This window comes from Danio rerio, chromosome 12 (genome assembly GCF_049306965.1).
Source record: "Danio rerio strain Tuebingen ecotype United States chromosome 12, GRCz12tu, whole genome shotgun sequence".
NCBI classification, from domain to species: Eukaryota; Metazoa; Chordata; class Actinopteri; order Cypriniformes; family Danionidae; genus Danio; species Danio rerio.
The window spans coordinates 22,195,647-22,213,533 of NC_133187.1; the positions used below are offsets into that span (position 1 = coordinate 22,195,647).

The 17,887-nt window shown below is 34.7% G+C and overlaps 1 protein-coding gene across 2 annotated transcripts in view; it reads left to right on the top strand.

Moving 5' to 3' along the window:
• arhgap17a (Rho GTPase activating protein 17a) overlaps positions 1–17,887 on the top strand; it is a 63,089-nt gene that overhangs the window by 27,837 nt on the left and 17,365 nt on the right. For both annotated transcript variants that reach the window (NM_001017592.3, NM_001430836.1), the window contains 7 exon segments: positions 8,706–8,810; positions 8,909–8,985; positions 9,617–9,728; positions 14,089–14,165; positions 14,286–14,403; positions 15,689–15,757; positions 15,885–15,966. In NM_001017592.3, the coding sequence (NP_001017592.2) occupies positions 8,706–8,810; positions 8,909–8,985; positions 9,617–9,728; positions 14,089–14,165; positions 14,286–14,403; positions 15,689–15,757; positions 15,885–15,966 (640 nt within the window).

The following is a 17,887-nucleotide window of genomic DNA, read 5'->3' on the forward strand; positions in this document are numbered from 1 at the left end:
ATTATCTCTAGGCAATGTTCGGACATATGAATTGAGAATTATGCTGACAGGCCTTGGTTTTTATTCTGGGTTCTGCAGGGTGTTCAGGGAGGATCACAGCGGTATCCCATCACCCCCTTCTCAGCTGTCTGAACGTCACGCACATCACTCACAGATGCATTCTGGGGATATTTTGTGACGATCTTGACTGAGCGTCTGGATTAGGGCTGTGCACTAATGAAAAAAAATGTTAAGATTAATCTTTTTTTTTTTCTCGCTGTTTTACACATATACTTTATTTATTAGGTAAACAATTTATTTATATATATATATATATATATATATATATATATATATATATATATATATATATATATATATATATATATAAGAAGAATAGTTTTCACTGATAAGTTTTTTACCCACCAGTAAAAGCTATACTTACACTCAGTGGTCACTTTATTGGGTACACCTTACTAGTACCCCCACACTATTACACCACAAACACCAGCCTGATCTGTTGATACAAGGCAGAATGGATCCATGCTTTCATGTTTTTGACTTGAAATTCTGACCCTATCATCCGAATGTCGCAGCAGAAGTCTCATCAGACCAGGCAACATTTTTCCAATCTTCTGTTGTCCATTTTTGGTGAGCCTGTGCGAATTGTAGCTTGAGTTTTCTGTTCTTAGCTGACAGGACTGGCACCCGGTGTGGTCTTGTGCTGTAGCCCATCCGCCTCAAGGTTTGACATGTTGTGCATTCAGAGATGCTCTTCTTCATACTCGATTGTAACAAGTGGTTATTTGAGCTTCTGTTGCCTTTCTATCAGCTCGAACCAATCTGGCCATTCTCCTCTGACCTCTGACATCGACAAAGTATTTGCGCCCACAGAACTGCCCCTCACTGGATATTTTCTCTTTTTTTGGACCATTTTCTGTAAATTCAAGAGATGGTTCTGCGTGAAAATCCCAGTAGATCTGCAGTTTCTGAAATACTCAGACCAGCTTGTCGGGCGCCAACAACCTTGTCACTTTTAAAGTTACTTAAATCACCTTTCTTGCTCATTCTTATGCTCAGCTTGAACTGCAGCAGATGGTCTTGACTATGTCTACATGCCTGAATGCATTGAGTTGCTGCCATGTGATTAGCTGATTAGAAATTTGCGTTAACTAGCAGTTGGACCTAATAAAGTGGCCGGTGAGTGTATGTTAAAAAATGATAGAAACTCAACTTGAACTTTCTGTTGTTTTACACCAATTCTGTGCAATTTTTGTTAATTTTCAGTTAAAGAAGAAAAACATGCAATTCTACACTATGATCAAGTCACTTTACACATTAGATTGTTTTAATAAAAAGAGAATTTTTGTATTAAACATTACATTTATTTCAATTTTACAAGACGTTAAATGATCCACACCTACTAAACTAATTGTGATGTAACTAAGCTTAGCTACACATGACATGGCACCATGACATGCAATAAAAGGTACCTTTTTTATGTTAAAACCAGTTTTGTCCTAAGCATCTGCGACGGTGAAGCACAAAATTAGAGGTGTGAACCTACGCTGGTCTCACGGTTTGGTTTGGTTTGGTTACGATTATCATGCCATTAATTCAGTTCAATTCGATATCTCGGTGAATTAACAATGCTTTTTATACATAATTAATTTTTTCTTCACAACACAAAAATTGTTTTTATTAAAAGCTATAAATATATTAATATTTATTTATGTATTATTTGTAATACAATTTTGTCCTTTAATACAAGCAGTAAGATATATGAACTGTATCTTTAATTTGACCTGCTCAAAGAAAGCACTCTTTTTAAATGTATCAAACAAAACTCCAATACATGCAGAGAAGACAGCATGAGCATTTATAGCAAATAAACTAATGTAAATATTATCCCGCTTGCTTTTTGAGCGCTGTCAAGCGAGGTCTTACAGCCCTTTGATTGGTCATTGTCTTCACCAGCTCAACAGAAAGGGCTATTAATACAATATAATACAAGTATTGCAGCCAAGAGGAGACAAAAAGTTACCTCACGAACACGCCAGCCGATCAAATGTCCAAAGTGAGAGAGAGAGAGGCAAAGATGGATTTTACAGCATTACTCCCTTGTAATGAAATAGCGGCTTGTGTGCTGTGCCTTTCTTTAGTGTCAATGAAAGATTTTCCAGCAAACTTAAAAGTATTTGAACTCTGCATAGTTATCTATCTTTTAAGTAGTAGGAGCATTTTATTCACTCTCTCTCGTCTCCTTCGCCATGGTATTCAACTGCGACATCACACATAGGAGATAAATGACATCAGTACGTAATAACCAGTTATGATCTATTGCTGAACCGATAACGAATTGTCCCCATCTGCATCACGGTGCACCGAAGAAACAATTTTGACACCTCTACACAAAATGCTTTATTTTATAAAAAGTTTCTATTTCTGTACTTTGCAACAAAACAACAGCGTAAACTACAAAGACTACGATCCCCTCAGGTACAAATTATGTGCCTTATTCAGTGTTAAATACTACCAATATGCGTTTGAACACCATTTTACATCACACGTATTGCCAAATGGTAATTTTGGTATTGTTAAATGTCGGTGTAAACAAAGAACATCAGTCATAAATTGGTTCGATATGTACTAATTAGATCATAACCCTTAAAGTATTTGTTTTTGTTGTGTTGCATCGCGTCGCTTGTAGTTAGGACATGGTGTGAGGATATCAGCACCATTATACAGAAATAGAATATTTAATAAGAATAAATTTTAAAGTACAATCGTAATCTCTTTCTTTTCTTATGGTTAACCCTCAAGGTCATTCATTTATTTTTTTGCTGACTTACTGACAATTTATACTTCACCCAATTTATACTTCACCATGGCGTGTTTGCTGTACGGTACACTGCACCCCCTGCACGTAGGCTGCACAATTTATTATTTCAGCATCGATATTGCAGTGTGGTCATTTGCAATAGTCACATCGCAAGCATACGCATTGTTGAGTCTGAATTCTAATTTCTCATTTAGCAAGTGTCTGACTGTATGCCTGAATACTGTTCGACTCATTGAAAAACAATCAAACACTGTATATTTAATTTATATCTTTTTATTGAGTCTTGTCGTGCGTTGGACTCCTTGCCCAGTGTTGGGATGATTGTTTCCTTTTTTTCCATCAAATTTTTATTTTATTTTGTATTATTTGAACGCATAATACAGCATATAGCCGTGTGTATAGATCTACATGTGATAACCAATATACAGGTTGTTAAATAATGATATTAATAATAATGCCAACAACAATAGTGACAATAAAAAGGAAATACAGAAGAGTAAATGACAAAGACATACTAAAACAAATAAAAATAATAAAATAAAATAATACATATATATATATATATACACACACACACACACACACACACACACACACACACACACACACACACATACACACACACACACACACACACACACACACACACACACACACACACACACACACACACAAATACATATACAGAAAACACATTTCCAAACCAAAAAAGGCAACAAACCAAATCTTTATTAAAGGTTAGGTAAGAGTAAAGTAAAGCCAGTTAAAAATAAATAAAAGATTGGTAATAGACTATGAGAAATGGGTATTCAAAACCATGTTGAAAGAGGTCTACGACAATGAAGAAAAGTTATTAGAAGCTCAAACAGGAAAACTTAAATTACTATAAAGAAGAAAAAAAACACAGATAAAAGTAATAAAGAGGAAAAATAAATAAGTTAATTAAAAATAAATAACTAAATAAAAATGTTTAAAAAATGATGGGGCCTGGAACCAGAAGTTTCTGCTTTTTGATGTTTCCTTGATTCAAATGAGTAAACCTTTAATTTTGGTTTTTGCCTAAAGTCTGATTGTGTCCTCTTTTGCACCATGGATGCAAGCAGTGGATATTTCCAGATACGCAATATCAAGAAAAGTTAGATCCAGTGATGGTGATTAAGAGAATGTGGAGGCTTCCATCTTGTTGCAACTATTTTTTGGCTGCTATCAAGCCAGCTAAAAACACTCGCTTCTGAATTTTGTTAAGCTGGATATCAGAAAAATCAGTTAAAATGAAAACAGAGGGGCAAGAGGGACTGAAACGTTTTGAAAAGTATTGAAGACAAATTTTGTTTAACCATATTCCAAAAATAACCAAGCCTAGGACAGTCCCAAATCATGTGAAAGAATGTACCAGTTTCACCTGTATACAGAGAGTTTAGGATTTAGGATCAGCTTTAAGCTTCATGCTATAAAGTTTGCATGGAGTGAAATAAGTGAAGGAGTGAAGTGAAGTTTAAATGAATCTCTTGATGATTCGGATTCCTGGATGCAAGCGGGATGATTGTTTCCAATATTTTATGCGGATGCGCTCCCCTAAAGATTCTTCCCATTCAATCTAAAATAATATATTATTTCCAAATAGTTATTCAACTCATCTAGTGAAATTGTATTCATATCACAACACATATCACAGAATTAAAAAATTTAATTTTTGATTTTTCCACAATCGTTCAGCCCTAGCACACGCCCTTATGAACATTTGTATGTCTTTGTTTTGTCTGTGTTGCCCTGCAATACCATTTCCAACAACATTTTGCAATGAGGATTCTAGGTTACTCTGTGTCTGTGTTTTGAGTTCAGTGGTATAGTTCAAACTCACCCTCATTCAGTTGTTTGATCAACAAAGGTACAGCAACTTTCATAGAATACATAAAAACTGGAAATATGACTTTGCCAATTGTATTGTACAAAGATAATCTCAACATTTAAAATATTTATAAATGTGTAATACAAAAACTTGTGTTGGGCAAAAATTAATTGTGATTATTTGTATCCAAAAAAAAAGTTTGTTCTGACATAATTTAAGTGTGTGTGTACTGTTTATATTAATTATGTATATATATAAACACACACATGTATGTGTATTTTTGAGAAAATGTTTATTTATATTTAGATATAAAATATAAATGTATATACAAATTATATTGAAATTTAAATATCTATTATTTAATATGTGACAAAATAGATTTGTTTGTATGTATTTGTGTGTATCACATAAACAATAAATATATAATACACACACATATTTTGTCAAAGCAAACTTTTAATTTAGATAAGATTAATCACGATTAAAATTTGCCCAGCACTATTAATAACTAAGTCATTTTTTGTTCTATATTTTTTAAAGAATATTTATGTAACTGAAGTAAAACATACATTTTAAAAAAAACTAAATTTAATATATATTTATATAAATGTACACAAGTAAATACCTTAACCGTCTGCAAAAATGATTGCAGTTTCCATGTGGGACTTCCAATGACTAATCCGAATTTATAGTGGTGTTTCCCCATTTTTCCGTACATAGCATAATATGTTCAATCCACCCATCCACCCCACCTTTCCCTAAAACAGCTCATTGTTTAGTCTACTCGTCAGTTTTTAGTCTCTGTTGGCAACAGGCAAACATGTAAAGACCTCTCACACCACAGAATCCAAACAGCTCTTCTGGAACAGGATCTCCCTCAGCAGAAAAAGCAGGACAATAACAGTCAGTGATTCCCCTTGTTTTCGTGCCAGGTGTCAGAGACGCCTGAGAGGAATGTACGCTTGACCCAGCTGCATTAGGAAGGCCTGTGAGGGAATGTTATGACGTAAAGGACGCAGAGAAGTGTGAGGAGGTGGTTATCTCCTCTCCCGGCCTGTGGAATTCCTAAACTGGGCTGTTTTTGGAACATGACTCACTTTTTTTTTGCTCATTGGGATCTGTTTCTCCTCCTGTTTGTTCAGTCAAACCGCTCTCACAGTTCTGAAGTGACATTCTTCTCATGCTTGTTTTTAGAGCTGACATGTGTTCAAACAGGCCCAACCTTTTTGCATCAAAAAAGCTGTCATGACGTTAGTTTTTAAAATCAGTGAAAATCTGACAAAACCTACAAGATGACACTCGCTTTTTTTCCACTGTAGAAGAGAAAAACAGAAAAGTTACTCATTGTTTACTCACCCGGTTATGTGCGAGTTGCTGTTTTGGTTGTTGTTAATGTTGAATATAAAAGAAGATAGTTTGAAGAATGATGAACTCCAGTTTCCAACATTCTTCTAAATATCTTCCTTTTTTTCAATAGTACAGGGAAACTCAAACTAATTAGGAACAAGTGGAGACAATGACCATTTTCATTTTTATGTGAACTGTCCCTTTAATTGTAAGCAAGACAATTGTAGAGTTACTGTTTGTGTTATTGTTTTTAATATTGAATTTAAAAGAAGATGGTTTGAAGAATGATGAACACCACTTTCCAACATTCTTGGAGTATTTTCTTTTTTTTTCAACAGGACAGAAAAACTCATTTTTCATTTTTGTGTGAACTGTCCCTTTAACTATGAGCAAAAAAAATGTAGACTAAATAATACACAAGAATGCTGAAATCAGGCAAATAAACAGCAGAACATTGAACCCTGACTATTTCACATTTGTCTCATCTGCTGGAGTTATATATTATTATATGGTTTATCAAATAATAAATGTTAAAACTTTTCATTGATAATTAGTATCAATTCAAGTCTAACGGGCACAAACAGAAGTGTTTCAATCACTGTTGGAGGAGCAGACAGCCAGATTAGGCTGAATTATGCTTATTTATTTTTTAATATTTACTTAATATATTCCGCTGCTGGCTGGAAGGGCGTCTGCTGCATAAAACATGTGCTGGATAAGTTGGCGGTTCATTTCGCTGTGGCGACCCCTGATTATTAAAGGGACTAAGCTGAAAAGGTTTCACTGCTGATAGCTTTTTGTTTAATTATCATTTTAATTCATATCATAACTAAAAACTTAATACATGAAATCACCAAATAATACCTTTTTAACTTTTATTTATTACTTTTACAATGCAAATCTAATTAGATACACTTATTTGGTAAACAAAGCAAGTCTCATATAATATCTCTACATCTCTGAAAGAAAGTAAATATCACTTTACAAACTGTTTTGTAAATAAATCATATGAACATTTTAATATTAATATTATTATATCACAATAATATTAGTGAAATTAATTTAAAAACTGAATGAATATAAATTTACACACATTTACACAAGTAAATACATAGACTGTATGGTGGGCAAAAACAAATCTGTGGAAATCTACAGATACTAGATTCTGTGTGGGCCTATCAATAACTAATCAGTTGTTTTATATAATCTGTTGTGTTTTTATACTGTATGCAGCATTACTATCAGAGCTTGTAGTTTTGTAGTCATTACTTGAAGGTGTTGTAGTTGTTTACTCATATTTTAATACAAATATATATATATATATATATATATATATATATATATATATATATATATATATATATATATATATATATATATTTTTTTTTTTTTTTTTTTTTTTAAATTTATTTATTTATTTATTTTTTAAATGTGTAGAAATTATATATAATTTATTGTGTAATAATATTGAAGTGTCACATTATTCAAAAACATTATTTAGTAACACTATATATTTGATAATTATTTCATAATAAATAAATAAAAAAATTATTGTACATTTTTTCTTTACATTTCTTACTCATTTATATGATAGTTTGCACAGGCACACACATTTTATATATAAAAAATGAGCCACAAAAACATCTGCATGTGCCTTTTCTATTTATGACATCCTAACATTGAACTCAGACATCCCAATGGGGCAGATGAATCATACTTGTCTTTATTCTGTAGCATACCATGTCTTTTTCATGCCTCTCTAGGGAGTGGTGTCATTCTTGACCTTACCCCACCCTCAAGACTATCAAAAGTTGTTTTATATCCATGCTATCAGCAACACCAGATAATTAACAAGTACTCAGACTGTGATGATCAATGAGAGTTAAATATCTAGTCTAAGGCTACATTATACTGGATACGTTTAAAGCATGTCCAATTTAAAATACTCTCGTAAGAATTAGGCAGAGCCCAAGATTATTGTAGATAAACCAACTACAAATGAACAGATTTTGCTACAATACACAGTAGTTGTAGTAAACATAGTTGTAGTAAAACTTTATATACAATAAATGTTAATCAATGTGGCAAAAAACCTGGTTGCTACATCTTTAATTTTTTTAACAATGATTAATATTAAAATAAATGAACTATTTCACTATTTCCCAAAATTCCTGTTCAAATTTAAGTTGGAAATGCTTAAAATGTCTTTGTTTGCTTATGTAAATTGTAGCTTTGTTGAGTTAAATTGTTAATGTTGGCTTGAGAATGTTTACATTGATACATTAATATTTAGCACATTTCAAGCATGTTGTAACACATTTATGAAACGACGATATGTTGTTAGCATATTTCTACCTTGTTTTAGCACATAGCTAACGTGTTTTAGCATAACATGTTAAATGTAAAGCCTACGTAAAACTATTTTAAAATCTCCTGACAAGCTGAAGAGTGTATTAGTGTAGCTGTTGCCAAAGGCTTTCTGATGGCTATGAGCAAAACCTGCTGAATTTATGAAATGCGTTTCATGTCACAGAAAAACACATGCTTCGTTACATAACTTGTCCTAGGCACTTAATTAACAGGCTGTTTACTTCCAATACAATGCATACAGACTTTGCACTGAGTGAGAGTCATGGCTCAATATGGATTGTGGACCGTTATTGACATTTAGGTTTTTTTTCTGCACAGATTGAACGCCGTATGGAGTTGGTGCGGGTCGTTTCGCACAACACGCACAAAAAAATGGCTGTGTGTTTGCAGGGGCAGATTGGCACCGATGCTGAGAAGAGACATGTAAGGGCATTAACGGTGCTTATGGCTGCACTAAATGTCAGTCATCATTGCATATTTTGGATGTAATGTTGCACAAACTCCATGTGTTTCTGTCACAGAAAAAGCTTCCACTGACAGCGCTGTCACAGGCCATGCAGGACGGTGGGAACCAGCTGGGGGAAGAGTCTCTGATTGGGTAAAATGGCATGACATCATCATCGATTTACACTTAAGTCTGCTTCTTTATTGTTAAATCGGGAATTGATTTGCTCTTTGTATTATTAATATGAGATGATGACTCAAAAAAGTTGCCTAGCTTGATCATTAAGTTGGTGTAAAGTGGATAAAACCTTTATAATATTACAAGATTAAATGTTATTAATTGTCATGCGATCATGAGATCATACAAAATGCTTGTAAATTATTAATTAATTTATTAATTAGTTTATTTATTTATTTATTTATTTATTTTTGTTTATTACTGTTCTGAGCAAGGTATTTTCATAAAAGTTGTTTTTATATAGTCCACAAGACAGGAAAATACCTGAAATTATTTGAATAATCAAATTTGTTTGTGGAAAACCAGATATATTTAAAGTTGTAACTTAATAGAAGAAACTATCCATACGCAATAAGTCATAATATTAGAGTGATTTCTGAAGGACTTTGTGAGACTGTCATAATGACTGAAGGTTTTGCTCTGTCGTCACAGGAATAATTTTCATATTAAAATGTATACACAGAGAGAGATGTTATTGTAAGTAAGATTAAAAAATGTTTTAAGCCTTGTTTTAAGAAACTAGAGTATTTTGGTATGTTCTGTGCAGGAAGATGATGGAGATGTGTGGAGATGCGGAGAACAGACTGGCCTCAGAGCTGATGCAGCATGAGATGAACATCGAGAAGGAGATCTTAGACCCCCTTAATCAGCTAGCAGAGGTACACACTGTCCTTCATGGATTATGCAAGCACATTTCCCCAATTTTTATTAGGCAGCCACTGAATTTTCAGCTGCCAGAAGTTATCATCTGAAAATGACATTTTCAAAATTCAGACAAAAGAGAAAAATAAGCCATTAATTCAATGGCTTGTGCCACTTAAGGGTGGTTTGTTGTTGCGATGACCAAAGTGCAAGATCGATAGAGTGCATCGTAGACTAGCTTGCTTATGCGCCACGGTCAAATATTAAAAATAGTTTATTATTCCACTTTGTGGATATTCTGCTCATTTACACATATACTTTCTATGCATGTACTTTATGGCCAAACCCATTTAAGGCCGTACTCACACTATGTACAGTTGCTTTGAACCGGGCCAAAGCACGATTGTCCCCCCTCCCGTCTTCCCCGATGGCCCGAAATATTTGACTGTGTGCCACCGCATTTTAAACAACTAAAACATTATTACTAGAGAAACCTCCACTGTGCTGAGCGAGAGCGCTTCTCTGCTGAACAGTGCATCATCGATGACGTAATCGTGTAATGTGATGTGAGTGCAGGCTAAATAACTCACTGACAGGACATTTCTATGTGGTTTACTTGTTTCTGCTGCTTACAATAGCGCTGCTCCGCTATCATGACATTAGCTAATTTCACACATACAGACCTCTCCGGAAAATTACTGGCGATTCTTTTTGAAAATCCTGGTAAATTCGCTTTGGCAATTTTCCAGAAAGAGAAGTTGTAACATTACTGGTAATTTGCCGGAATGCTGCGCTGTGTGAACGCAGAGGGAAGATTGCCAAAAAGAGCATGTTCATGTCTAGAACGTGCTGACGTGAGACAGCTACTTTAGCCAATCAGAACACTCAGACACATTCACATCCACTCTGTTTATGAAAATAAAAGCCTTTGTATATTTTTCCAGACACATTTAGCTGCTAAATGTTAGTCAGATAACGTTTCTATGTTCCTACTGGGGAGTGCCAGCACACACGCATATATTACAAACATTTTGACGTGAAAATGTTCCTCCATATCTTTTCATATAAGTTGTTCAAAATACTTACCAATCCACAGAATTTGTAATGTAATAAAGTGTGTAAACATTTAGCTGCAGTTCGTGTTTCTGCTTTTGGATGTCTCACAAAGCAGCTGCATAAATGATAAAGCTTTAAATAAAAACCCTTCTATGTTTACAAATACAAGCACAGTCGTTTAGAGCTCATTTCTGGTTAATGATGTCAGAATTTACTGGTATTTTAAAATGGATGTGTGAATGGTCTTTTCCAGAAAAATTCTTAAACGACCGTGCCTGTGTGAACAGTGCTTTTTGAATTAACAGATAAAGTCGTTCCGGAAATTTTTCGGAGATTTACAAGTATCATTGTGTGAAAGCGGCTAATGCTGGTATAAAGACGCCTCTCGACTTGTTCACTGACAATGAAATTTTACTGTCAATAAAATGTGCTTATTTTATCGGCTTGTGTTTTTAAATGTAAAAAAGTTAAAAATGAAATAATATCTAATTATAACATAGAATTTTGTACTGTAGGCCAATGTATCCAGAAATTTGGTTTTGTTTTTGGCCTGGAATTTTTATTTTGGTGCATCCCTAGTGTTTATATTTACATATTTGGCCATGATCTTACACTTTTAATACTATTAGTCAACCAATGTGTTTTATTACATTGGGGAATTGCTAGCACTTTTCTAAAAACACTCAACTGTGAGACTTCTAAAAAAAAAAATTTTTTTAATTAAAAAAAAAAAAAACGAAGAGTTAAAAAAAAAAAAAATCCATCCTTAGTACCTGCCTACACTGTCGTCCTTTAAAGAAAACATGGTAATTGGAAACTGGACATGCTCCCTTAAGGGTAGTTCAGTTCAGTTCAAATTTGGTTAACTTTAATCCGGACATAAATTCTGACCAAGCACAATTAGTGTTTACAGTGTAATTTTAAAGCTGAACCTAAACATTACAAACAAATGCTTTTATGATGTATATTTTGTGACAAAACTTACTAAACATGCTGGGCTAAATGTGCTCAAATGGCCTTGTAAAGAGAAACACACACACATATACATAAGTTTTAATCAACAATAAACTGTCACAAGGGGGGTGTGGCTGACAGCCGTGAGAATGGAGTGAGGCCAGTTGTACTTGTTAATGAGGATCACCTGTTCACGCACCGGTTTTAAGTCTCACAGAGGAGGACAAGCATAAAAGGAGGAGTGACGACAGAGGAAGATGAGAGTGGATCAGGCCTGGACACTTTTTGTGTTTGCTTCCAGTTTTGTGGCCGCAGGGGACTGCCTCCACCCATTTGTTTCATGTTTATTTATGTAATGCAATTATTTAAAGTTCTTTCATTCGCCCCCTCCATTTTCCCGTTGCCCAAGAGCCAATCAAACTTCATTACACAGACGTTATCTTCCAGTTATGTATCAACAACAAATCTATTAATAATAATAATTTAATTTTGTTTGTAAATAGCGCCTTTCTGGACACCTAAGGTCGCCTTAATATAAGCATCAACAGCCATACCAGAACAAATTACAACAATTAATAAAACGTTGCCAAACAAAGTGTAAAATACATGTAAGGGGTTGCAGGTACAAACGCATAGTGAGTATAAAATAACAAGGTAAAGGATAGTCAAATGAAAGCCTGCATAAAAAGATAGGTCTTGAGATTAAATTTAAAAGCGTGAAGATTTCCACTGCTCCTTAGGTCCAGGGGAAGCTAGTTTCATAGCCGAGGAGCTGTGGAGCTAAAAGATCTGGATCCTATTGTGCCTAATCGAGTGCAAGCTGGTTTGCTGATCTAAGAGTGCAAGAAGGGGTACAAATATGGAGAAGTTTGGTGAGATATTGAGGAGCAAGAGTATGAAGTGCCTTGAAAGTGAGAAGTAGCAGTTTAAAATCAATACGAAACTTCACCGGAAGCCAGTGAAGCTGAAAGAGAAGTGGTGTGACATGCTTATGAGATGAAGTCCTAGAGATGACATGAGCTGCATGGTTCAGAACCAGTTGTAGTTTATGTCTCACCGAAGCTCGGTGAGAAGTGCTTTACAATAGTCTAGATGTGAAGCAACTAATGCATGAATGAGAATTGCTGTGTTTTTGGTTGTGAGAGAAGGATGGAGACGACTGATATTGTGCAGCTAGAAATATGCAGTACACATAGTATTATTGAAACGCTTCTAACGAGAGTGTGCTATCCAAGTAGACACACAAGCTCTTGACCTGCAGAGAGGGATAAATTGTGCTATTATTAATTTCTATTGTAAAATTATCAGATTTATCCAAAACACTTTTAGTCCCAATGAGTCCAATATTAAATTGAACTGCATTTTTGACAGAATAAAAGGGGGAAAAACACCAGAAATCAGAAGCATTTACAATAAATAAATATATATCTGTTTAAAATATCAAGCTTTAAACATTTTTAAAGAGCACTTGAGACTAATTGCATTTAGTAGGTGTGCTTATACTTTCTCGTGTGGCACAAATTCAAATCTCTGTGTGCTTGCTTGTCTTTACTTGTTTCAGGTCATGAGAACATGACTTTTCATTCATTCATTTCTTTTTCGGCTTAGTCCCTTTATTAATCAGGGGTCGCCAAAGTGAAATGAACCGCCAACTTATCCAGCATATGTTTTACGCAGCGGATGCCCTTCCAGCTGCAACCTATCACTGGGAAAAACCCATACACTTTCATTAATACACATAAACAACGGACAGTTTAGATAACCCAATTCACCTATAGCACGTGTTTGGACTGTGGGGGAAACCGGAGCACCGGTAGGAAACCTGCATGAACACAGGGAGAACATGCAAACCCCACAAAGAAATGCCAACTGACCCAGCTGAGGCTTGAGCCAGCAACCTTCTTGCTGTGAGCCAACAGCACCACCCACTGCGCCACCGCGCTGCCAAAAACGTGACTTGCATTCCTTAAAATATAATAAACGTTAAAGGGATATTCTTCACCCAAAAATGATTTTCTCACCTTTTACTTACACTCAAGTGACTCTAAACTTTTATGAATTTCTTTCTTCCACTAAAAAAAAAAGATACTAAAGATTGTTGAAAATTTGACATCTATAGTAGAAACGACAAATCCTTTGGAAGTAAATGGCTGTTTTTTCCCCCCAATATTTTTTTTTTTTCAGTTTGTATATCTTCATTCATGTTAAACAGAAGAGAGAAACTCAAACAGGTCTGGAAGAACAGGAGGTTGTGTTATATCTTATTAATAGTACAATTACAATGTTGTTAGCCAGTTTGTTTATATCAGTATGTTTTAATGTTTATCTTTAAAATCAATGTCTATCATAATCTTCTTGTTTTGTCAGTTTGACATTCCTAACATCCTGAAACAGAGGCGGCAGTTAGCCAAGCTGGTTCTGGACTATGATTCTGCCCGGGCAAGGTAATTTTTTTATTACACATATCATATATAAATATAATATCTCCATATAATAAATATGGTTTTATTATAAATTGTATTACATTTTTTACCCACCTAACAACTAAAATGGTCTCTTTACAGGTGGTTGCAGGCGACCAAGTCAATAATCTCAGGAACAAATACACAAGCACTGACAGCCAAAGCAGACTCGCTTAAAGAAGAAGTTGACGAAGCTATGAACAAAATGGAGCTGTGTAAGGTACTGATGGATGGACAAGCATAAACATGCCTTACTCTCATGAGTTGCTTTAGTTATGGATTTTAAAACATGGTGGCAGGGGTGCAAGAAGCATCTCAAACCTCATTGGCTTGGCTTAGTTCCTTTATTCAACAGGGGTCTCCACAGCAGAATGAACCCCCAACTTATCCAGCATATGTTTTACACAGTGGATGCCCTTCCAGCTGCTATCCAGTACTGGGAAACACCCATACACACTCATTCACACACATACACTACGGCCAATTTAGTTTATTCAGTTCACCTATAACATATATCTTTGGTCTTGTGGGGAAAACCGAAGCACCCGCAGGAAACCCACGCAGAAACTCCACACAGAAATGCCAACTGGCCCAGCCAGGAGGTGAACCAGCAACCTTCTTGCTTTGAGGCGACAGTGCAAACTACTGACCCACTGTGTTGTTACACCAAGCTGAGTATAAAACCCATGCTTTTAGCCTTAGATTCTCCCCATTCAACAGATATATACACTAGATATCGCATATGCACCCTGAGCAAGTGTCAATAGCGCCACCACATTTGTACAGTGCTTCCAGGACAAATGTTATTCAACCACACTAGTCAAGAATAAAGCCAATGTGAAGATGCTGGATAAATGCGCACAAAATTAGGTGGATGGAAAGATATTGACATCCAGTCAATGACTACCTTTACTATTTTGTGTTGTCGAAATTAAAAATGCTATCAGCATTTACTTAACCTTGACTTGTTCCAAACCTGTTCAGGGTGAGTAAACGTTGACAGAATTTGGATTTGTGAGTGAACTATCAATTTAGGAAACAAAAATCTCCCAGATCAAGCTCAAATCGGACCAGACATTAGTTTAGTATAACACGAAATTCATCTGGCTTGTAGTCGAACTGTTGAGTTACGGTAAGCTGACTGATTTATGACTTGGTGATTGTTTTAACTGCAAAAATTCGATGTGTAATCAGTATTCAAATTCTAAAGAAGTTATAACTCCAACAGAAGCCTTTTTTTCCCCTGACAACAGTTAAGACTCTGCGTGTGTGCTCCTGTACATCACCACTTTGAATGCCAGAGAACACATTACTGATAAAACGTATAGCTGAGTACAAGCCAATCTGGATAAAAGCATTTGCCAGAAGCATAATGTAATGTTGCATAATATAATGTAGCATAATTTGTCAAGAGGTTACCACAGTGCGTATTCCCTGTAATGTCCAATTTCAATCTCTGCACAGTCAAATGCAATCCAGAATTTTTAATTTTTTTTATTTTTCAGGATCAGCTTTCAGCAGATATGTACAACTTCTTCTCAAAGGAGGCAGACTATGCCCGCTACTATGTAATGGTAAGAAGCCTTTTGTTTGTCATCCGCTGATTCAATAACTCAGTTGCTATGTTTATCCCAGTTCAGTTCCATGTTTATTTTGCCCATTGTTCATTCTGCTGTGTGTCAATGTCTGCTCTGTTCTCAGTTATTAGAGGCGCAGGCGGATTACCACAGAAAATCTCTCACCTTGCTCGAGAGCGTCCTGCCAAACATTCAGGCTCAACAAGGTGACGACACACATTCTTGATGTTTCTAACAACCTAAAAATTATATCAGTGAAACCTTTTAGTGACTAATGGGCAAATGTAAAAACACACTGCATGTTTTTGAATTACTGGCGACATGCACAGTGCTGATAAATAAAGTTGTCATTCACTTTTTAGTGCTTAATACTGTTTTACACACACTTCTGTCATTTATAGGAGTAACAACCAGTGTTGGGTAAATTGCTTTAATTATGTAATTTTAATTCTGAATTTTGTACAAATTCATTACTTTTTTAAAGTTGTTTCTAATTACTTATTACTCTGTCTGAAAAGTAATTTATTTACCAAATAAGGATTTATTTTTTACTCAATACTGCTTAAAATCCCTATGAATCTCATCACAATATGCCACAATTTTGTAACAGTTATATAAAATGAAACGTTTTTTCTTCTAAAATCTGGTCCAAATCTGGTCTTTAAACTTTGTTTTAAAAAATAATACTTAAGAATTTTAATAACAAACATAACATTATTTAGTTAAGAAACATAAATACTCAGCAAAGAATTTTTTTAAAAATATAATATTTTTAAAACATGAAACTTTCAAATCAGTAACACCGTTTTCATTGACTTTTTTTTTTTTTTTTTAAATTTAATTTGTTGCTAATTGTTGTAATGGGCCTATTATGCAAAAATTACTTTTTGTAAGGGGTTTAAACACAGTTGTGTGGCAACAGTGTGTGAATATAGCCAGCCTTTATGGTAAACAATGATTAATTCTATTTTTTACAATCACACTTAATTAAAAACTGCAGAAACACTTTTGCTTAGGACATACAGTACTCATACTATGTACAGTTCCCTTGAACCGTGCTGAAGCACGCCTGTCCCCCCTTCCCTCTCCCCGGCCTGCACTCACATTGCATCCGAGCCGGAGCATGCTTAAGTCAACGTGATGCGCTGCTCAGTTTAACTGAAGAGAAGCGCTCTCGTTCAGCACAGTGGAGATTGCTTTAGTTATATCGTTTTAGTCGTTTGGGATGCAGTGACACACAGTCAAATATTTTGCTGAACAGATCAGTCAATTTTGCCACTCATAAATAATAATAAAAGTCCTCATGCCGCATGGATAAGAGATTTGCTGAAGGTGGAGTTGACGTACAGGGAGGGGGTTTGCGTCTTTAATAAAATATGACAGCTCGCTTTCATTGAACAGTAAGAATGATTTATAAATCCATATGAAACAGTCCCTTAAAGTGACGTTATGGCCATTCAAGGTAGAAATACGCAGAACAACTTTTGTGTATTGTAATTTTTAAAAAAAATTATAAATATGTTAGATTAAAATATAAACACATTTAGGAAAAGTCAGTGTACTATAGTTATAAGGGTCTTATTTTAACAAAGATACTCAAATATAAAAAATACTTAAATCAAGTGTTAATGCCTCAAGAAAATTTATTGTTTTATGAGACAAGTCTAAACCTCTAACATTTTAGAGGCCCCTAGCATAATGTTGTTTAGTTGCTATATTAGTTTGGTCAAAAACAGTGGAATGACACTGTTATCATTCTGGGGTCAGCTATCTCTTTGGAGAAGATTGTGTACTTAGTGTCATCATTTTTTTTATGTCATCCTCAAATTGTTCTAAACCATTTCTTTAATCTGCTGAGCACAAAAGAAAATATTTAAAGAATGTTGAAAACAAACCGTTTTGCTTCCCATTGAGTTTCATTTGATCTGTTTACTGTAAATAAGTTGGAAATCAATGGGGACCAAATCATCAAGAACATTCTTAAGAATATTGTTTATCTTGTACAGAAGAAAAAAAAAAGGTATTCGGGTTTGAAAAAACATGATTTTTATGGGATTTTCCTCACTGTTTACTCCAAGGAGTCCACGGGGTCTTAAAAAGTCTTAAAATGTCTTAAATTTCAAAAAC